The 22,079-nt window shown below is 54.5% G+C and overlaps 1 protein-coding gene across 2 annotated transcripts; it reads left to right on the plus strand.

Annotated features, from left to right (window-relative positions):
* The first annotated feature begins 755 nt into the window (after window positions 1–755).
* Window positions 756–10,645, plus strand: LRFN3 (leucine rich repeat and fibronectin type III domain containing 3). Of its 2 annotated transcripts, none has more exons than XM_055553123.1 (3): window positions 756–1,631; window positions 3,144–4,583; window positions 7,518–10,645. In XM_055553123.1, exons 2-3 carry the CDS (start codon window positions 3,163–3,165, stop codon window positions 7,981–7,983), a joined length of 1,887 nt encoding a protein of 628 aa, XP_055409098.1. In that variant the 5' UTR covers window positions 756–1,631; window positions 3,144–3,162; the 3' UTR covers window positions 7,984–10,645. The 2 variants fall into 2 exon arrangements, with proteins under 2 accessions (XP_055409098.1, XP_055409099.1); XM_055553124.1 differs by having other exon boundaries at window positions 3,147–4,583.
* The last annotated feature ends 11,434 nt before the right edge of the window (window positions 10,646–22,079 follow it).

The following is a 22,079-nucleotide window of genomic DNA, read 5'->3' on the forward strand; positions in this document are numbered from 1 at the left end:
ACACACACACACACGCATCCTCACAGCTGAGTTGCCCAGCTCAGTCTGTCGCTGTCTCTCTCTCTCTCTCCTTCAGTCTCTGTCTCTTTGACTATCTCTATATCTCTTTGTCTATCTCTAACTTGTACTGTCTCTCGTCTCTTTTTTCTCTTTCTGGGTCTCTGTATCTCCATCTCTCCTTGAATATGTGTGTCTTTTCCTATCTCTCTGTCTCTGCCTCTCTGATTCTGCTCCTCTCTGTCCCTCAATCTAAGCCTGCCTATCTTTCTGTCTCTGTCTTTCTCTATCTCTGTATGCCTCTCGGTTTCAGTCTGTCCCTCTCTGTCTTCCTGACTCTTTATCCAAGGATTCTCTCTCCCAAGGAAAGCCAGGACGACTCCATGAAAGGTGGGGCTAGGCGCGCCTTTGAGAGAGGGGACCTGCCTACACCTTTAAGCGCGGGCGCGCGCGGGGACTGCGCCTTTAAGCGCGGGCGCGCGCACGGCCCTGGGTTCCCGGCGAGGAGGCCGCGGGAGCGCCCGGACCCGGCCCGCCTGCCCGGCCCCCGCCCGGCCCCCGCCCCGGCCCCGGCGGGGGAGGGGTCTCTGAGCGCGGCCCCTCCCCCCTGCGTCCCGGCCATTGCTGCGGTGCCCCCACCCCGCGTGTCCCTGTCTGTCCGTCTGTCCGCACCCAGGCCTCGCCCCACCCCGGCCCCCGGGGCTGCCTGGCCGCTCCCCCCCCACCGCAGCCGCCCCCCCTCCCTCTGGACCAGCCCCCGCTGCATCCCGCGAAGCGAGTGGAGACGCCACCGCCCCACAACCAGGACCCGCACCCCGAAATTGGGGAGCCTGCACCCCGAGATTGGATCCAGAGATCTGGAAACCTGAGCCTTGGAGCCTGATTTGGGGCTGGGACCCCAGGACCTGGAGCCTGAACAGCAGTATTTGGGGCTGAAATCGCAACATCAGTCCCTGGGACCCCAAGATTTGGAGCTGGAACCCCAAGAATTGGAATATGTACCCCAATATTTGGAGCCTGAACCTCGAGATTTGGCATCTGAATCCCCAAATTTGGAGCTGAGCTCTGAGTTCTATGCCTGGGACATTCAAATCTGGGACTGGATTCTCATTTCTACACCCTGGAGCCTACTATTTGAGACTCGAACCCTGAAATTTAGGCCTCAGAGACCAAGATCTGAACCCTGGCATTGCAAAGGGCCTACCTGAGTTTGGGCCTGAAATCCTTGCTGCTAAGCTGAATGCTGAAATTTGGGGTGAATCTTGACTCAGCACCCCAATATCTAAACCCAGAACCCTAGCATCAAATCCCAAGATTGGGCTTGGGACTCAGATCTTGGACTCTCCATCTGTCTGTTTAGCATCTCGAGGCTGGAGCTGGGAGATGGTGACTCCGGGCAACCCAAATTGGGGCCTGGGTCCCTAAAATTGGGCCCTTAAGAGGCCCAATATTTGGAGATCTAAGACCCTAAGTATCAAGGTCTGGAGATTCTTTGGCCATAAATCTGAGCAGAGACACAACAGACAGAGGCTTTGGGAGCAGGGAAGGCATGACCAGGCACCCCCTCCAGAGCCCTGACCCCAGACCCCTCGGAGCTTGAAGATTCTTGCTCCCTGGGGCGGCTTCCAGCTCAGGTAAGGCTACTGGGAGACCCTGTGGTGGGGAGGGACTTGGGAGGAACTTCATCGCTGGGGTTGGAGGTAAGGAGGACCATGTCCCCCTGGGCACCCTTGGAATTTCCCCAGGGAACAGATGTCCCTTCACAAGAGTCTACCTCGAACACTGTGGACATTTGGCCAGCCCTGCCCCTCTCTGACCTCCTCATCCCCAGCTGATGGCATCTCCAGGTCTGTGACTGCCCCCCTCCCCACACCCCGCTCAGGCTCTCCAGCTTCTTCTACCATCTGTCTTATTTGATCATCTCCAGCTGCCTCTTGTGTCCACCACTCCGCTCTCCAGTCTCCTTTCTCCATCTCTTCCTCTCACTGACCATCTCTATTCACCTCTTCTCTCTCTGATCATCTTTGACACTTATGTCTTCTGGCTCTTCTCCCTGGCTACCTCCTGGCCCCCACTCCTCTCTGACCATCTCTGTCTGCCACTGCTCTTTGATCATTGCCTTTAACACCCCTGTCCACAGCATCTCTCTCCAGCCACCTCTGTCTACTGTTTCACTCAATGACCACCCTTGACATCTCTGTCTGTAGTACCTCTCTCTAATCATCTTTCAGCAGCTCTCTTACCTGTGTCTACCCCTGACTCTAAGCCTTGACCCGTGACTGTCTCTGACCATCTTTCACCATCTCTCTCTATCTTCTGTCTCTCCTCTCTGACTTCCTCTATCCACCTTTTCCTCTGTCTAACCATCTTTTACTGTCTCTCTTGTCCTCTACCCACTCCTGACTCCAACTGCCAGTCTCCGACCATCCTGGCCGTCACTGACCACCTCTCTTCTCTCAGTCTCTCTTGCTCATTGATGCTCTCCAATCATTTCTAACATCTCTGACTGCCTTTCCTGTCTCTGGTGCCCTCTCCCCACACCCATCAATCTCACCAGCTGTCCCGTCTCCAGCTGTCTCTGACATGTCTGTCCCCTCCTCCTCTCTGACCGCCTCTCTGCCTTTTGATCCTTTCAGACCATCTTTGACCATCTCTCCTGGATCTGGCCACCCCTGCTACTTCCCCTCTTTTTGGCCACTCCTCATCTTCATGACCATCTCTAACAACCTCTCTCGTCTGGTCCTGTCTGGCTACTCCTAATCATTCCCACTGCCTTGACCACCTCTTCTCTCTTTGGCCATCTCTGAGTATCTTTCTTTGACCACATCTAAAGCTCTCTGGCTTACCGTCTCCCCACCCTGATCACCGCTCCTGTTCTCTGCCTGTCTCATTTCCAATCACCTCTCTTCCCTCTGACTTTCTTTGTTCATTTCTTTTCCCTCTCTTCCCTTGTGACACACCTCTCTGAGTCTTTAACCATCTTCTCTGGCTTCTGGTCTGTCTGACCACTCCTCTCTGACCATCGTTGATCAAGTTCTCTGCTCTCAGCCCACTGTGACCCTCTCTTCTGGTCCCAGACCACCCCAACCCCCTCCAGCACCCCTCTTCTGGCCTCAGCCTGCCCTAATGCCCCCTCCTCTTCCCAGCAGGTCGCCCCTGCCCGCGATGGCCATCCTCCCGCTGCTCCTCTGCCTGCTGCCGCTGGCCCCTGCCTCATCTCCACCCCAGCCAGCCTCACCCAGCCCGTGTCCCCGTCGGTGCCGCTGCCAGACACAGTCCCTGCCCCTAAGCGTGCTGTGCCCGGGGGCAGGCCTCCTTTTCGTGCCACCCTCGCTGGACCGTCGGGCGGCCGAGCTGCGCCTGGCAGACAACTTCATCGCGACTGTGCGGCGCCGGGACCTGGCCAACATGACAGGCCTGCTGCACCTGAGCTTGTCCCGCAACACCATCCGCCATGTGGCTGCCGGTGCCTTCTCAGACCTGCGCGCCCTGCGCGCGCTGCACCTGGATGGCAACCGGCTGACCTCGCTGGGCGAGGGGCAGCTGCGCGGCCTGGTCAACCTGCGCCACCTCATCCTGAGCAACAACCAGCTGGCGGCCCTGGCGGCCGGGGCCCTGGACGACTGCGCCGAGACACTGGAGGACCTCGACCTCTCCTACAACAACCTGGAGCAGCTGCCCTGGGAGGCGCTGGGCCGCCTGGGCAATGTCAACACGCTGGGCCTCGACCACAACCTGCTGGCTTCCGTGCCCGCCGGCGCCTTTTCCCGCCTGCACAAGCTGGCACGGCTGGACATGACCTCCAACCGCCTGACCACCATCCCGCCGGACCCGCTCTTCTCCCGCCTGCCGCTGCTGGCCCGGCCCCGCGGCTCGCCCGCTTCCGCCTTGGTGCTGGCCTTTGGCGGCAACCCCCTGCACTGCAACTGTGAACTGGTATGGCTGCGGCGGCTGGCGCGGGAGGATGACCTGGAGGCCTGTGCCTCCCCGCCGGCCCTGGGCGGCCGCTACTTCTGGGCAGTGGGTGAGGAGGAGTTTGTGTGCGAGCCCCCCGTGGTGACCCACCGCTCGCCACCCCTGGCCGTGCCTGCTGGTCGGCCAGCCGCCCTGCGCTGCCGGGCGGTGGGGGACCCCGAGCCCCGCGTGCGGTGGGTGTCACCCCAGGGCCGACTGCTGGGCAACTCCAGCCGAGCGCGCGCCTTCCCCAACGGGACACTGGAGCTGCTGGTCACTGAGCCGGGAGATGGTGGCATCTTCACGTGCATCGCAGCCAACGCAGCTGGCGAGGCCACGGCTGCTGTTGAGCTGACCGTGGGTCCCCCACCGCCCCCTCAGCTAGCCAACAGCACCAGCTGTGACCCCCCGCGGGACGGGGAGCCTGATGCCCTCACCCCGCCCTCTGCCGCTTCTGCCTCTGCCTCTGCCAAGGTGGCTGAGGCTGGGCCCCCTACTGACCGTGGTGTCCAGGTGACGGAGCATGGTGCCACAGCGGCTCTCATCCAGTGGCCAGATCAGCGGCCTATGCCAGGCATCCGCATGTACCAGATCCAGTACAACAGCTCAGCCGACGACATCCTCGTGTACAGGTGCAGGGTCCAGGCGGCGGGCAGTTCAGGTGGGGGAGCGAGGTGGAGGGAGGGCTGGAGGAACACCTACTGATACCCCAGGCTGCAGCACTGGAAGTGAAGCTGCAGGGTTACAAAGGAAATCAGGCAGAGAAGGCAAAAGGAATGTGTCAGCAGTGGTTAAAAAGAAAGAAGACAGCAAAAGTAAACAGTAACATACAGAAAAAGGAAATCCGGCAGCAAGAATAAAACATAATCAGGACTTCCCTGGTTGCCCAGTGGTTAGGATGCTGCACTTCCACTGCATGGAGCATGGGTTCGATCCCTGGTTGGGGAACTAAGATAGATCCTGCATGCTGCAAGGCGTGGCCAGAAAAAAAAAAAGTAGAAGTTTAACTGGGCAGCCGGGGAGGCAAGGTTGAAGGGATACGAGCAGATTTAAGTAGTAAAGAGAACTAAGTATTTCCAGATGACAGCTAGATTCAAGTCAGGCTGCAGGAAGAAAAAGAGATCAAGCAGGAGGGCCCAGGGATCATGGGGAAAATGGAATGAGGCAGCCCAGCTGCAAAGGAACTCAGTGCATGCTCAATCACTTCAGTCTCTGACTCTTTGCAACCCTATGGACTGTAGCCTGCCAGGCTCCTCTGCCCATGGGATTTTCCAGGAAAGAATACTGGAATAGATTTCCATGCCCTCCTCCAAGGGATCTTCTCGACCCAGGGATCGAACCCGCATCTCCTGCATTGCAGGTGGATTCTTTACCCACTGAACCACCTGGAAAGCCTGCAAGGGAACTCAGACCAGAGATTAAAAGGAAAATGGGGGAGGAGGTTATAGAGAGATTAGGCTTTGGGTTTGTACAATGTGCCCTGCTCCATGTGTTTGGAGTTTTAACATGGTGACATCTCAGCTTTTGGGGTTTTTTTTTTCCGAATCATATTCAAGCTAGCTCAAGCTCCACCACTGCTAGGTGAACAGGACTGTTCAGTCTGCCATTGCTGGGGACTCCCTACTCCCTTCTCCCTTCTCTTGCTGCAAATAAAACCTGGGCTTACACACTCCAAGAGTGGGTTACCATGACAGTCATCCAGGCAAGGTTGGAACATCCACTGTGGCCACATGTGGTCACTGATGGTGGCTGTAACCCAGGTGCAGCTGACACGTCTCACCCAAGTCCAGCTTTGCATGGATGGCTGGGGATGGCTCCCTCTCTTCACTGTCAGGCTGGCCCAGGGGTACTGCCCCTGACACTCAGCTGCGGAGGAATGGGCCTCCCAAGGTCTGGGGTCCATGCCTTGTAAACCCAGTATCTGGGTTCCCTTTGCCTCCCCACAAGCTAAAACCTCCAAAAGTAATCACTTGATTTCTTTCTCAGTCAGTCCTGGAAATCCAACAAGCTTTTCTCCATTCCATTTCAAAGACAGCCATCCTCAGTCGATTCCACAGAGGGCCCACACCTGAAAATCACACAAGTCCCATCCACCTTGCTGGGCGAGGTGAGGAGGATGGGACAAATGCTCTCCCAGATTGTCACCCTCCTAGAGACACAGTTCCCTCATTAAAGCCACTGAAGAATAAAACAAGGATTATAAAACAAGTTAAATCTCCAACAGTGCGCCCTGCTACAAAAGGAAATATAGTGAAATTGGGTACTAAAGATAAAAGGAAATGGAAAAGATAAGGATAAATTGAAACCAGGCCAGAGAGATAAAAGAGAATCAGGGGACAGAACTGGAACGAAATAAGGCAACAGGGAGGAAAAGAACTCAGCAGCGATGACTGAGGCGCATCAGTTTAATGAAAACGGAGTCAGATGACAGGGCTCTCTGGCAAGCAGGCTACAGCTACAGCAATAATAATACGGCAGTGAGGCCCAGGGGACCTTCATTGGCAGGTTAGAAGGAAATCGGGCATCAACACAATGGGGGATTCAGGTGGTTAGATTAGAGAGAATTCTAGCTTTCCACTAGAGGGAAGTCAGGCAGTTGGGAAAGTGCAACCAAACCCCTGATGGAGGAAAGTCAGAGGGACAGAGAGAAATGAGTTGAGGGCCTAGAGGGAGATGTGGAGGTGGGATTAGAGGGAAATTGGATGGGGCAGGGGGATGGTAGAAGGAAATGGGCATCAGGTTAGAGGAATACCAGGCAGCCTCTTCCCTGGCAGTCCAGTGGCTAAGACTTCACCTTCCCAAGCAAGGGGTGCAAGTTAGATTCCTGGTCTGCGATCTGAGATCCCACATGCCTCCGGGCCAAAAAAACAAAACAAAGAAACAGTATTGTAATGAATTCAGTAAAGACTTTTAAAATGATCCACATAAAAATTAAAAAAAAAAAAAAGAACAAAACTGGGCACAGAGTTGAAGAGATGTCTGGCTGGAGGGAACTCAGTGCTGGGCTGGCCGGAAATGGGGTGATAGACTTGGGGAATTCAGGCAATGAGCTGGGTGGGGGGAGACCAGAGTGAAGTCAGGCAGGGGAGTGGAACAAAATTGGGCAGTAAGGCTAGAGGGAACTTGGGCTGCAGGCTTGGAAAAAGTGCTGGAAGGGTGGCAGTGCAGGAGGGGAACCAGGCAACTGGATATAAAATGAAACCACACTTGGGAGGCAGTGGGGCTCACGGCAAACTGGGCAGCAGAGTGGAGGGGAAGCGGGCACTGCTGAGAATGTAGGCACTGAGGCCAGAGGGAGATCAAAGGGACATTTGAGCAGCAGGAAAATGAGAAGGTCCACTGGGGTAAAACTGGCTTAACAGAATGGAGGGATGTCAGGTGGCTGAAGGGTATCAAACCAGAGGGAATTCAGGCAGTGGTTACAGGGACCTCAGGGCCTAGGATGAAATGAGGCAGTGGCCTCGGGTAGCGGGTGGAGGGGATCTTCCAGACTGGAGGGTTGGGGCAGGGTGCAGGGTGGGTGCTAGGGAGCCATTGACCTGACCCCCACCTGCCTGTCCCTCCAGAATGATCCCGGCCGAGAGCAGCTCCTTCCTGTTGACGGACCTGGCGTCAGGCCGCACCTACGATCTGTGCGTGCTCGCCGTGTTCGAGGACAGCGCCACGGGGCTGACCGCCACACGGCCGGTGGGCTGCAACCGTTTCTCCACCGAGCCGGCGCTGCGGCCCTGTGGGGCCCCGCATGCGCCCTTCCTGGGCGGCACCATGATCATCGCGCTGGGGGGTGTCATTGTGGCCTCCGTCCTGGTCTTCATCTTCGTGCTGCTCATGCGCTACAAGGTGCACGGCGGCCAACCCCCCGGCAAGACCAAGGCTTCCGCGCCTGTCAGCAGTGTGTGCTCCCAAACCAACGGCGCCCTGGGCCCCACGCCGGCCCCGCCAGCCCCTGAGCCCACTGCACCCAGGGCCCACACCGTGGTCCAGCTGGACTGTGAGCCGTGGGGGCCCAGCCACGAACCCATGGGACCCTAGCTTCGCGCCCACCTCTACGGCCCAGAAGGGCCCCCCCGCCGGGGTGGCAGGACCCAGACACCCCGTGGGACCTGGCCTGGGACTCACCAAATTGCTCACGGTTTTTAAAACTCTGACGGGGAGGGTGTCGGGGGCACCGGGCACAACAAGAAAGTCCTATTTTTCTAAGCTTGGGCCTGGGCCCTTGCCCTTGTCTCTGTCTGTTGGGGGTGGGGGTTCATTCAGGGGTCTGGAATGGGATGCCTCCACTGGGGATAGAACCGCCCTCTCCCGGCCCCTTTCTGTCTGAGGTCCCTGGATGAGCCTGAAGACAGGTCATCCCTTCACCCTGCAGACATTCCCTGAATGTCCTCTCTGGGTCTGCCCTGTGCTGGGTGACGCCATGGTGACCCAGGCAGCCCCCAGCCCTGTCCCTCAGACAGTGATAGCTCAGAGCGATGAGAGACTTGGTGAGGAGGGAAGCCTAGGAGATAGCAGGAGCCCCAAAAAAGTGTCTGACTCAGCCTAGGGTGTGGTCAGGGAGGGCCTCATGAAGGAGACATGAGCTGAGAATGACATCTGAGGGAGATAATCGGGCAAAGAGCAGAAGGAAAGGTATTCTGGGCAGAGGGCCAACACAAGCAAGGGCTTAGGACGTGCAGGTCCCTGGGGGTACTGCAGTAGAAGTGAGGCAGGAGGCGTGGGCAGGGTTCAGGACCCCCAGGCTGAGAAGCTCAGACTCTGGCCCGATAGTATTGGGGAGTCATGGAGGAGTCTATGCAAGGGAGAGAGAGGGTCAGGTTTGGGTTTTAGGAAGATCCTTCTAGCTGTCAGGACGGTGGATCAGAAATGAAGACAGGCTGGGAGCCTGGGGAAAACCAGGGCAGGAACCTGGGTGGGTGAGGACAAAGCTGGACCAGGGCAGGCCTGGGGGAAAGCAGCAGAGCATGGGTGAGAACAACAGGAAGCTGAATAGATTGGTTATGGAACTGAAGGGCTGTGAGGGACAGAAGTGTCCAGGAGAAGGCCCAGGGCTCTGACTGGGGGAGGGACAGTGGATTGCCCTGATACAGGACCAGGGAGGAGGGGCAGGTTTGAGGAAGATACTGAGGCCAGTGTGGGACTTGGTGGACATGGAAGGCAGCCACGCTCACCACTATCCCACCCGATGCCACTGGGACTTGTTAAATATGGGGGTGGGGGGCCCAGGATGTGGGCATGCCATCAAGGGGTGGCAGCCAGGAGGCTGCTAGACCCCTAGTCTGAGACCAGAGCTAGGGACAGAAATGGGGGCTCTGTCAGCCAGGATGGGTCATCAGACTCTCCATATTTAAGGGACAGGAAAATAAATACCTGGACTGAAAAACAAAGCCTGAACAGCAGTAGGTGGAGGGACAGACTGAAGCAAACCAGCCAAATCAGAGCCAAGGACTCTTGTGTTTAATTATCTCAAGGCTGTGGTGACCTCGGCGAGAGCTGTGTTCGGGGACTCGCTGGGCAGCTGCCAAAGCCAGCTGATTTGACAGTAGGAGGTAAGAAACTATAGACAGGGCGTGTAGACCCTGTGATCCTGTGGGCCTTGAGCCTAGTTCAGGTTGATCGGGGCCTTTCTGCCCCTATGTCTCTCCAGGGTTTGTCCTCATTCAGTCTAGATCTGCCCTAGGCCTCCCCTTGGATACCAGGCCTGGAGGTTTGCAGGACCAAACCCTAGGTCTTGGAAGTGTCTCTGGAGGCCCAGGAATGAATCAGCAGTAGGAGGACCAGCTCTCCCTGACCTCAGATCACCGCTGGTACCACCTCCTGAGGCAAGATATGGAGGGAACTCGGGTCCTGTCTTTCTTCCCTGCTGTGTGAGGGATTTGATGAAGAGAGCCCAAGACTTGATTGGCCATGCTCATGATCTGGTGCACATGACTTGTCCTCATGGAATAACATCCTAGATCCTGGCATGCCTTTCTTGGTTGGGTGTAGGCCTTGGAAATGATCCTCCATTGGCCAAGGGAACAGCCTGAGTCCCAAGGACCTGACCTGATCCCCCAAGTCCTCCAGCACCATCACGAGGTCCTTCCTCTTGTTGTTTGTTACCCTCAGTGGCTGAGGTCAGGTGAAGCCATCAGGGAGAGTGAGGTGTTTGGGGAAAGGGAACTAGAGAGTGGGAGGATGGGACGGATACCCAGTGCCTGCTACAAGATACCACTTGCTGCCATAAGGGGGAGCCAGAGTGTGCCCTCCTGCAACCTTTTAAAATTGAACCATTAATGGGTGCCCCCTGAATGCAAAGTACTAGGGCTTCCCTGGTGGCTCAGCGGTAAAGAATCCCCCTGCTAATGCAGGAGACACAGGTTCGATACTTAGGTCCAGAAGATCCTCTAGAGGAGGAAATGGCAACCCACTCCAATAGTCTTGCCTGGAGAACCCATGGACAGAGGAGCCTGGTAGGGCTACAGTCCATGGGGTCACAAAGAGTCGGGCATGACTTAGCAACTAAACAACAGCAACAAAAAGGGATTCAATACTGAACAAATATAGGCCCGTCCTGCCCTCCTATATCTCACCATTTGGTGAGGGAAACAAGCGTCAAATAAGCAAGTGGAGAGTGTGTCTGGTGACAAGGTGGGTCACACAGGAGAGACCCTTGGAACTATGAGAGCCTATAACCAGGGGACTTGACCCAGGAAGAGAGTTTAGGGAGGCTTCCTGGAGGAAGTAACACCTGCTGAGATGCTCAAGCTAACTGCCCAGTGGGTGGAAAGGATATTCCATACAGATGAAACAGCACTGTGGGAGGCTGCAGGGCTGGCGTGGGTTGGAGGGGAGGAAAAAGAAAGTGATCCTGTGTTTAGGCTGAAGAGCCAAAAGGGGGCAGATGATGAAGGACCCTGTGGGCAACTGGGAGGATCCTGGATTTTATTCTCAGTGGCATGAGAAGTCATTGCAGGGTTTTGAGCCATGAGAAGAGTCCTCCCTGATGTCTAGGAAGCTCCAGTGGGGGTTCTGTTTGCATGTTCACGACAAAGGTGACTCAGGGAGACCAAGGAGGAGGCTACCGCGATGGTGCAGGCAGAAAAAGTGGCCGGACGAGGTTGGGAGCTGAAATGCGTGGATTGAGAGATCTGAAATACCTCACCCAAGGCCTCCATCCCCTACACAGAAGGGGACAGTGGGGACCACTGTCCAGCTGCCCCGTTCTCAGGCAAGATTGCAGTGACTGGGGAAGAAGAGTTGTGGGGCCTCGGTCTCTGATACCTGGGATCCATCCCTTAGATGAGGAAGGTAACTTCTTTACAGGAATTAAGGACCTCTTCGAGGTTCAAGTGCTAAGACTGAGGCTGTGGCTGGTGGGGCAGGGGAGAGGGGGATGTGGACCCAGGAAATTCAGTCCCAGAGACAGACGCATACCCACACAGGCAGAAGTAGAGAGGTGGGAGGAGGCACATGGGGGCGGGCTGGTTCCTCTAATGTGGTCCCCTCCTGCCTCCCCAACAAGATACGTGGACCATCCCCCAACCCCATGCAGAAACAGTCCAACTCTGGACAAATGATCACATGTGTCTGTAGCTGAAAGTTAAAATTCAGCTTGTCCAACTTGCCTAGCTGAGTCCACCAGTTTCCTGAGCTCAGGAAGTGCTACTCTTTCCACTGTCCATCCCCCATCTGGCTTGGAGGATCCCCTGCACATTTTTGAGACGAGCTTTCCGGGCACCAATCTCCAGGCTTCTGGAGGATTTTCTTGAAGACACTGTAGTTCTGATACCAGGACTCTGTCCCCTGTCTGCCTCCTGTCAGATCCTGGGTGTGGCTAACCCAGGATTCCTGAGTGTCTGGAATAATTGTGATCCCATGAGAGGCTTCAGCTAATGCCAAGACTTCACAACGCTATCTGGACACGTATGTGGGAGAATCGGATGAAGGGTCCTCCAAAAGGGGATGTTTCTTTCCTAGACTGAACTTGGGCATGGTTCCTCCCTGATCACACCTCACAAAAGCAAGGATAGATATCAATGCTCAGTGTTGCTCTGACCTCTGCAGAATGATAGGGTCCTCCCTGGTGGCTCAGATGGTAAAGAATCTGCCTGCAGTGCAAGAGACCCAGGTTCAATCCCTGGGTCAGGAAGATTTCCCCTGGATTAGGGAATGGCTACCCACTCCAGTCGGAGGAGGCAATGGCACCCCACTCCAGTACTCTCACCTGGAAAATCCCATGGATGGAGGAGCCTGGTGGGCTACATTCCATGGGGTCGCTAAGAGTTGGACACGACTGAGCGACTTCCCTTTCACTTTTCACTTTCATGCACTGGAGAAGGAAATGGCAACCCACTCCAGTACTCTTGCCTGGAGAATCCCAGGGACGGGGGAGCCTGGTGGGCTGCCGTCTATGGGGTCGCACAGAGTCGGACACGACTGAAGCAATTTAGTAGCAGCAGCAGCAACCCACTCCAGTATTCTTGCCTGGAAAATTCTATGGACAGAGGAGCCTGGCAGGCTACAGTCCATGGTGTGACAAAGAGTCAGACATGACTGGACGACTAACATTTTCATTTTTTCATGTACAGCGATACTGGGAACAGAGTGGTAACCAACAGCCCCAGACCCTTCTCTCATCGAGTTCAAGTCCAGTGGAGCAAATAAATACTCACCAAACAATGGGAGTCAAGGCTGGGATGGGAGAAGCGCAGGCAAGAATGATTAGGGCCTGTTTAAGCCAAAGGGACTCTGGGAGCCCAGAAGGGGCTCCTAACTGAGCCTGGGATGGGAGGTGGGGAGATTCCAAGATTCCCCGAAGGCAGAGCCAGCTTCATGGCAGTATCTGCGTGGATGCCCAGTGCCCCTTGTTTAAAAGGACCCCATGCTGGCTGATGCCCCACTGTCACAATTGTGAAATTCTTAATGATTTTTGAACAAAGGACTCCACATTTTCATTTTGCACTGGGACCCCACCCCCACCCCACACACTTAAAGGCTATACAGAGAAAGCTGGGAGAAGAGAGGTCTCCCAAGAAGGAAGAACGCTGTATGCAAAAGAGAAGCAGGAAAGAGAGGATGGGCACTTGGAGAGCTGGCCAAAGTTCCCTGTAGCTGGAGCACAGAGTGGGAGAAGGGGGAGGGTGATAGGGAAACTTAAGAAGTGGGTGGATGCCTGCTGCCAGGCTGAGGAAGTCTGACTGCACACCAGAGGCACTGCAGCCATGGGAGGGGCAGGGCTGGTATGGACTTTAGAAAGATCCATGGTGAGGAGGGTGGCTGGGGGCACAGAGCAAAGAACAAGGTCGGGATCAGGGGCTCATTTGCCTTAGGAGGGCTTGGGACTGTCTGACCGCTGTGGGCAGGCTTATGAAGAGCCTTGAATGCATGGGTGACTGACACTCCGGTGTACTGGGAGACTGATCAGGGAGATTCCACAGCTGAACCCAGAGAAGCTGAACCCATTTCACTGTTGAGGGTGGGAGGGGAGTACACAACGGTAGGTTCAAGGGTGTTCCTGGTAAGTATTTGAAAATCTTTTTATATGAGAACTCACATGGGTAGACTGATGGAGGTGAATGCAAAATTGACGGATTTTAGAGTATAAAACGTGACACTTCAGAGGACTTTATTCTGGGTATATTCTGGCTTCAACTCTCTATAGAATCCCTGGGGTACACTTGACTCTGGATAAAACATCAGTTCTTTGGGAACTTCCTCTTCATCCACAGCCCTGAATGCTGTGGTTCTCACTGCCCTCCTGCTTCTCCACTCACCTCTTTCTGGGGCATCACCCCCAGCACACCCCAAAGCTTCCGTTTTCCTTCTCTGCTGAGGACCTCCACACCTCTGTCCCGGCCCTGGCCCCTCCCCTGAACCCTGGGCCTGGCTTTCCTTGGCTTCCTGAACATCCCCCCCGGGGCCCCTCACACCCACTGGGTCCCACCCTGGCCTCAGCTTCTTCCCAAAGCTGCCCCTCTTCCTGAGTTCTGTCTCAGGGCAACCCCCCATGCAGCCTCCTCAGCAGCGCCCCCCGCCTTCCTCCGTTCTCTGGCCCCATTCTGTTCTAACTCTGGCCTCACCCACGTGGATCCCTGTACCTCCTCCCCCTGGGCTTCTGGCCTCAGTCTCACCCTCTGCTCCAGGGAATCTTCCTAAAGCCAAACCCGACCCTCCTCTGGGCTTCCCAAGTAGCTCAGTAGTAAAGAATCCACCTGCCAATGTAGGAGACACTGGTTCGATCCCTGGATAAGGAAGATTTCCCTGGAGGAGGAAATGGCAACCCACTCCAGTCCCTCTCCAGTATTCTGGCCTGGAGAATCCCCACAGACAGAGGAGCCTGGTGGGCTACAGTCTATGGGGTCGCAAAGAGTCAGACACGACTGAGTGACTGAGCACCCACGCACCCTCCTCTGCATAGAACCTTCCATGGCTCTCCAGGGGCCCCAGGACAGAGTCCCAGTTCCACAGCCTGGCAACACAGGCCTTGCCCCCTCCCCTGTTCCCAGGTCCAGCTCCATCTCTAGCATGTACGTTCCCCACCTCAGTCTGGAAGGAAGTCACTGCTCCCTGGAAGACTCTCACCTTTACACTCCCACACCTCTCCTCCTCACTTTGTTCCCTGGGCCTTGGTGAAGCCCCCCTCACCTCCTCTGCTTGTGATGAAGAGCCCGGGAGGGATCTTAAGCAGGTGAGAAATGAAGCTACTGAAAGTGGGTTCCTTCTTGAATTCTCCTCCTCCTCCTCCCACCCAAAGCAAGGGTTCTGGGCGGAAAGAGGCTAGGGGTGCACATTCCTGGGACCTGGGAGCACAGAGGGGCTGGAAACTATATCCAAGGTCCCTTGCTTCTCCCTGTCTAGAGCCCCAGCCTTGTCCTTCCTCTCAGACCCTCCATGGATGGTGATGCTCCTCTCTTCTCTGATTCAGGACGTTCTAGGAGGATGGGAGCGACTGGAAGCCATTGTCTTCCCTTGGGCGCTCCACCGTCAGATCCTGCAGACCTCTCCATGGGGCATGTGTTGCCCTCTTCCCCCTGTTCCAGTCACTTCCACGACCTGGAGCCCAGCCTCCACCTTCCCCAGGAGTTCAGGTCCCCGGTCCTCCTCCCTCAGACTCAGGAAATCCAGTCTCCATGCCCCTTCTTCTGCAGAATCCAGGTGTCCAGCGCCCTCCTTCCAGGATCCCAAAAGTTCAAGCCTGAAGCCTCTTCTTCCTCACTCCTCAGCAGGCTCAGGAGACCTGACCCTGTTTTCTTAGGAACCATGATATTCTCTCTCTCTCTCTTTTTTTTTTGGCCACACTGCATGCTAGTTCCATGACCAGGAGTTGAACCCATGCCCCCTGCAGTGTAAGCACAGAGTCTTAACCACTGGACCACCAAGGAAGTCCCAACCATGGTATTCTAGTCTTACCCACTTTGATCCCCTGATTTCTAATTTTCTGTCTTAAACTTGGAGACTTCACCCCTCCAAACACTTGAGGGCCCTCTGAAAGAATATCTTTCTTGTCTCTCTTTGGGTCTTCATATCTCTCCACCTCTCAGCTCTCTCTACCTCTCTGATTCTGCTTGTCTCTCTCCCCACACCTATGTCTCCATCTCACTGCAATTTTCTTGCATGTTTTCCTCTCCCTCTTTCAGTGTCTCTGCTCAGCTCTGTCTCCCCCCTGTCCCCTCCCTGTCCTTTCCCCTCCCCTCTCTCCATCTGCCCCTTTTCCTTGACCCTGCCCACATAATGAGGCCTCATTACTATCAGTGGCAACAGGTCAGGCTGGAGCCAGTGCCAATGGGGACCTCAGTGTGCTGACCCAGGGAGAGTGCTGAGGGCCAGGCCCAAGCATGTGTGTGTTAGTTGCTCGGTCGTGTCTGACTCTTTGAGACCCCATGGACCATAGCCCACAAGTTCCTCTGTCCATGGAATTCTCCAGGCAAGAATACTGGAGCAGGTTGCCATTTCCTCCCCCAGGGGATCTTCCCGACCCAGGGATTGAGCCTGAGTCTCCTGCACTGCAGGCAGATTCTTTACCATCTGAGTCACCAGGGAAGCCCAGGCATTTGGAACCATAAATGCCCCCACAATGTGCCTGGCCTCATTCCAGCTCCTTGCAGGTAAGCCCCCATCTTACCTTATTCCCTGGGTTCTGAGGCCTGCGTTCTTCTCTAGGATTCCTCTTGCGTCCCCTCTGCTCCTGCGATAGGAGGCCTGGAGGGCAGACTGGCAGAGAGACTGCACTGACTGAGATCCACCCACTCCCTCTCCAGCCACGGGCACCCTCTCACCTGGCCCACTGTGCTGAGGCGCCCTGAGCTTCCTGTGGGGTGAGTGACCCATAGGAGACACAGAAGGCGGGTGCGTTAGTCTGGATCAGCAGGAGGAGACTGGCAGTGCCAGCTCCTGGGCTGCCTGGCAAGTTCTGTGACAGAGGATTGGCCACAGTGGAGTTTCTTGGGGCAGGGCTGTGGCCAACTGGGGCGAAGGACTATTTCGGCAGGGTTTGTAGCAAGGGATTTGGCCAAACTGCTTGTGAGAAGGGGACCAGTCGGGCCTTTCTGGGATGACTACCCAGTGGAAGCAACTTTATTCTAAGTTAATGTTTATGTACCAGACATTGTTCTGTGCCCTTTACTTACATTATCTCATGTAATCTTCCCATACCCCTGGGCTAACACCATCTCTTACATATGAGGCAGCTGAGACCCAAAGAAGTGAAATACCTTACCCACACTCACATGGCCAGGGATTAGATGGCAACAGGATCAGAACATTATGTATTTGGCCTCGAAATCCACCAGATTATACCGACTCCTTCCTGTCCCCTCCCAGATCCCTCCGGCCCTGTGACTGCATGTGTGGGTTTCCGGGGATGTAACTACATCAGGATTTCTTGGAGGACTGTTGCTGAGAAGTCCAATTTCCGGCTGTACCTGTCGCCACCGGCCAAGGGGCCCCTGACCACAGGTGCTGGTGAGGGCGCACGGGGTGGACACTGCGGCGCCCCTGTGCTGCGCTGTGTAGCTGCGGGGCCCTCGGAGGGCAGTGGGTGGCGAGGTGCACCTAGAGCCGTCTAGGCCAATGGGAGTGACAGTGTTGACCCCGGGTGGGCACGCCTCCCTGGACCCGGCGCTGGCTCTATTGCGCCACCTGCTGGGTCCTTCCTCCGTGGTGGTGACGCCGTCGCCGCAGCCCCACGACCCGCACAAGGAGTTTGCCACGGTGGCCCGAGCCTCAAGCCTCCGGGGCCGGTCCTGCTGGACGGCGTCGAGCACGCGGCCCGCCGGCCTCTCCTTGCACACCTTGAGCCTTTCCAGGTATTGCAGGTGCAGAGCTCAGGAGACCTGTTGGGCACCGGCGTGGTGGCCACTCATCCCTTCCTGCATGCGGGAGACAAGGCCTGCGACCACGTGTCCAAAACGCTGTCCTAGAGTCTCTGAGGACCTGTCTATGCCGTGCCTCCGTTCGTGCTGGCGGGACCCTGGCACCGAAACCTCGTGGACTTGGCGGCAGACAGCACCCGCGGCCTACGCTTGTAGGAGAGGCGGCGCCGAAGGGGTACGCAGGCTGTGCGCCCGGGCGCCTGGCTGCGCTTCAGCGTGGACCTGGGGCGCCCGCTTGTGCTGCGCTCGGCCCTCCTGCACGTGCTTTTTCTGGTGGGGCCGCGGCCCGGGGGGTGGGGGGGTGGGCGTCGTCTATGATCCTGTCTTTTCTCTCGTGCTGCCGGTGGGCGCGTTCAGCCTCGCTTAGCGCCCGTGGAGCTGCCAGGCTTTTCCAACCCGCGGCCGCTCCTCAACTTGCACTGGAGCCTCAGCCCCTCCGCTCCTGGGCCGCATCGCTAGCAGCATTCTGACCAAAACCAAGCCCCTGCCCAGGGCTTCACCTGGACGGAGCTGGCCTGTGGACCCCGGCGCTGCGCAGTCCACAGTCTGGAGATGCGCCACGCCTCCTGGATCCGAGCACAATCCCTGGATTGGGAAGACCCTCTGGAGAAGGGAATGGCAACTCACTCCAGTATTCTTGCTTGGAGAATTCCACAGACAGAGGAGCCTGGCGGGCTACATACAGTCCATAGGGTCACAAAGAGTCAAACACAACTGAGTGACTAACATTTGTTTAAAAAATGTAATCCTCATAGCCACCGTGGAGGCAGATCTTTTTATTATCCCTATTTTACAGAGCAAGCAGTTGAAGGTTGAAGTCAAGAAATCACCATCCTGATCTGCACACAGAACAGGTGGCAGCTGTGAGCCTAAAATCTGCTCAGGCCTCTAGGGAAGAGGCTGTTGCCACCAACAGTGAGGCCCTCCGCGCAGACTCAGTGTAAACTGGACGCTGACCAGAGTCCTAAATTCTGTTATGGGACTGATTTCCCAGAACCTTGGAATAAGGGGCACTCATTCAGTATCTGTGCTTCCCTGGGGGCTCAGTGGTAAAGAATCTGCCAGCCAAGCAGGATACCCAGGTTTGATCCCTGGGTAGGGAAGATCCCCAGGAGAAGGAAATGGCAACCTAGTCCAGTATTCTTGCCTGGAAAATCTCATGGACAGAGGACCCTGAAGGGCTGCAGTCCATGGGGTCGCAAAGAGTTGGACACAACTGAAGCAACTGAGCATGCACGTATGCAATGCTGTTTTTAGATGAAGCTTGTGTTCACCAGCTCACCAAAGTCCTATTCTACACCCAGGCTGTGCTGATCATTTCTGTATTGTCCCTCAGCCCCACCATTCTCTTCCTGCTGATATGGGCCCCAATTCATTTTATTTTTCCTGAATTTTTTTTTTTTTTTTTTTTTTTTTTTTTTTTTGGCTGCACTGGGTCTTCGTTGCTGCAAGAGGGCTTTCTCTAGTTGCAGCAGTCAGGGGCTACTCTGGTTACAGTGCGTGGACTTCTCATTGCGGCACTCAAACTCTAGGCATACAGGCTTCAGTAGTTGTGGCACACAGGTTTAGCTGCTCTGTGGTATGTGCAGTCTTCCCGGACCAAGGACTGAACCCATGTCCTCTCCATTGGCAGGCAGATTCTTAACCAGTGGACCACCAGGGAAGTCCTCCAATTCATTTTATATTGGGAACCATGTTAGCTTCTGAATGCTGACTCTTCAATACCAGAGACCCTGGGTGTCTAGGGTGTGGAGGGAAGAGATTAATGCCAGGATTCAGTTCTGATACATCGTCTCCTCATCTCATCTCCAGGTGTTCTGACTGAGGAAGCTGTCGACCCTCCCATGGAATCTCATTCCCTCCTAGCATCTTCCTTGATGATTCCACTCCAGTTCCCAGTCTCCTGTAATGACGACACTTCCTTTAACAGGACCACATGTCACCTTTGCGAAATGCAAGACTGTGTGTGCCCAGCACGCAAGCCACATTTGAATCCAAGACCATGTCCAGTTCCAAAATGGTACCTCTGAGGGACTCCAGAGCAGTGTCCAGCTCGCAAACTATGGTAACGGCCAATCCAGGATCAGAAAGTTCACCTGAAACTGAACCGAGGCTTTTACCTGTGGCCACAGCTTAGCTGGGGCTTGCCAAGGGGCTGTGAAGGGACCCTGGCCTGAATCTGTACCTGCGGTTGAATCGGCATGTGCACCTGTCTCCTTGCTGATGCTCATAGCTGACCCAGAGTCCAGATCCAATGACAGGGTCATGGTCTGGGTCAGCAACTGCCTTAGTGGCCAAGCCAGGGTCCCAGGTGGCAACAGTACTGAACCAAGCTTAGAGGCTGTGACTGGGAAAACCAGAACTTGAAACAGTGTCTGAGTCCAAAATGATGTCTGTGACCAAATCAGAGATAGAAGCTCTCTCTGGTAATGGGCAGGGGGCCATCACAGAGGGTACTGCTGTGCCTCTGGGTTACCATACATCTATACTTTTTGGCCACACCATGCAGCACGTAGGATCCTAGCTCCCCAACCAGGGATCAAACCCATGCCCCCTACAATGGAAGATGAGTTTTAACCACTAGACTGCCATGGAAGTTCCTATACATTTGATGGTTATGCTTTCCCCACGCCTGGGAGCTACCATCTACATGCTGAGCCTTTGCCCTCAGACTCTACACAGAGGCCTCCCTTCCTTTCAACTGTGGGTCACCTGCTCTGGAGGGAGACAGTCCATGCTTGTCACAATGCACATCTTTGGCATCATCATCATTGCTGTCAAACATGAGTTCAGCTTTGTTCAGGTGAGAATCACACTGTATGGAATACTGGGGAACTCCATCCTTCCCCATCCCTCATTTTTGTCATCTCTAAAATGGAGGCAGTTAGATAGGTCCACAGTCCCTTATCTAAAATGACTGGGGGGACTTCCCTGGTGGTCCAGGGGTTAAGATCTCACTTTCCAATGCAGGTGGTGCAGGTTCAATCCTTGCTCGGGGAGCTAAGATCCCACATGCCTCTTGGCCAAAAAAAAAAAAAAACATAAAAAATAGAAGCACTATCGTGACAAATTCAATAAAGACTTTAAAAATGATCCACATCAAAAAAATCTTTTTAAAAAAGGAACATTTTAAAGATATGTTTTTCTTTATTTGGCTGTTGGATCTCAGTTGAGGCTGCAAGATCTTCATTGCGTCATGTGGAATCATGTGACTCTAGTTATGGCAGACGACTCTGCGGCATGTGGGACCCTAGTTCCCTGACCGGGGATTGAACCCACGTCTTCTGCCTTGCAAGGCGGATTCTTAACCACTGGACCACCAGGGAAGTCCCAACAGTAACAATTTTTTTTTTAAATAAATAATAGGGCTTCCCTGGTAGCTCAATGTAAAGAATCCACCTGTCAATGCAGGAGAGTTGGGTTTGATCCCTGATCTGGGAAGACCCCACATACCACGGATCAGCTAAGCCTGTGGATCCTGACTACTAAAGCCCGTGTGCCCTAGAGCCTGTGCTCCACAACCGTTGAGGCCACTGAAATGAGACGCCCACGCACAACTAGAGAAAAGCCTGCACAGCAACAAGGACCCAGCACAGACAAAAATAAATAAATAAATAAAATAATTTTTAAATTAATAAGTAAATAAAATGATTATGGTCTAGTGCATTTCAGATTTTAGAATTTCAAGGGGTCATCCCATGCAAATGGCACATATCATATAATACTCCTAGTGAGTGTTACAAAACCACAAATATGAATGTTTCTGCACTGACATGTCTGAATATGCATACCAATTGGGATAAATTACAACTGTAAGCAGTCACATGTGAGTTCAGGTCAGCTTTTGCTTCTGACTTACTTTTAACATCAAACACAGAACACATCTTTCAGTCTTCAGACCACTTTTGCATCGGGGAATTGTAGATAAGGGACTGTGGACTTCTAGCAACTACTTCATCAGGCTCTTGTGAAGTGGGAACAAGTTAACGTAGGGAAAGCACTTGGAACCAAGTCCGGCTCACGCTAAGTGTCACTGAGGAATGTGTCAGCTATTTTTATTTTCCCCTAACACTGGCATCTGGAGCCTCCAAATTCTCTGAGCTTTGGCCATATCCCAGGGCCACATGCAGCCACTGGCATGTCCCAAATTTTTCCTCAGGGAAGGTTTCCAGACATTTCTCTGGGTTAGGGTTAGGGTGGGGGCTAGACTATATATTTGCTGCTAAGTCGCTTCAGTCATGTCCGACTCTGTGCGACCCCATAGACAGCAGCCCACCAGGCTCCCCTGTCCCTGGGATTCTCCAGGCAAGAACACTGGAGTGGGTTGCCATTTCCTTCTCCAATGCATGAAAGTGAAAAGTGAAAGTGAAGTCGCTCAGTCGTGTCCAACTCTTCTTGACCCCATGGACTGCAGCCTACCAGGCTCCTCCCTCCATGGGATTTTCCAGGCAAGAGTACTGGAGTGGGTTGTCATTGCCTTCTCCAAGACTATATATTTAATCAGGGGCAAACTGATGGATGTTATGAATGTACAAAGCTACCTTTCAGCACTATAGAAAGACAATGGACTCTGGAGCCAAATGATCTGGGTTCAAATCCCAACTTGACCACTCATTATTTATATGACCTTGGGCAAATTATTTAACCTCTCTGGGTCTCTGCTTCTTCATCTGTGAAATTGGGATGATATAAAGATCAAACCAGTCAATCCCAAAGGAAATCAACCCTGAATATTCATTGAAGGACTTATGCAGAAGCTCCAATGCTTTGGTCACCTGATGC

Source organism: Bubalus kerabau, chromosome 17, assembly GCF_029407905.1.
Source record: "Bubalus kerabau isolate K-KA32 ecotype Philippines breed swamp buffalo chromosome 17, PCC_UOA_SB_1v2, whole genome shotgun sequence".
Lineage (NCBI taxonomy): Eukaryota > Metazoa > Chordata > Mammalia > Artiodactyla > Bovidae > Bubalus > Bubalus kerabau.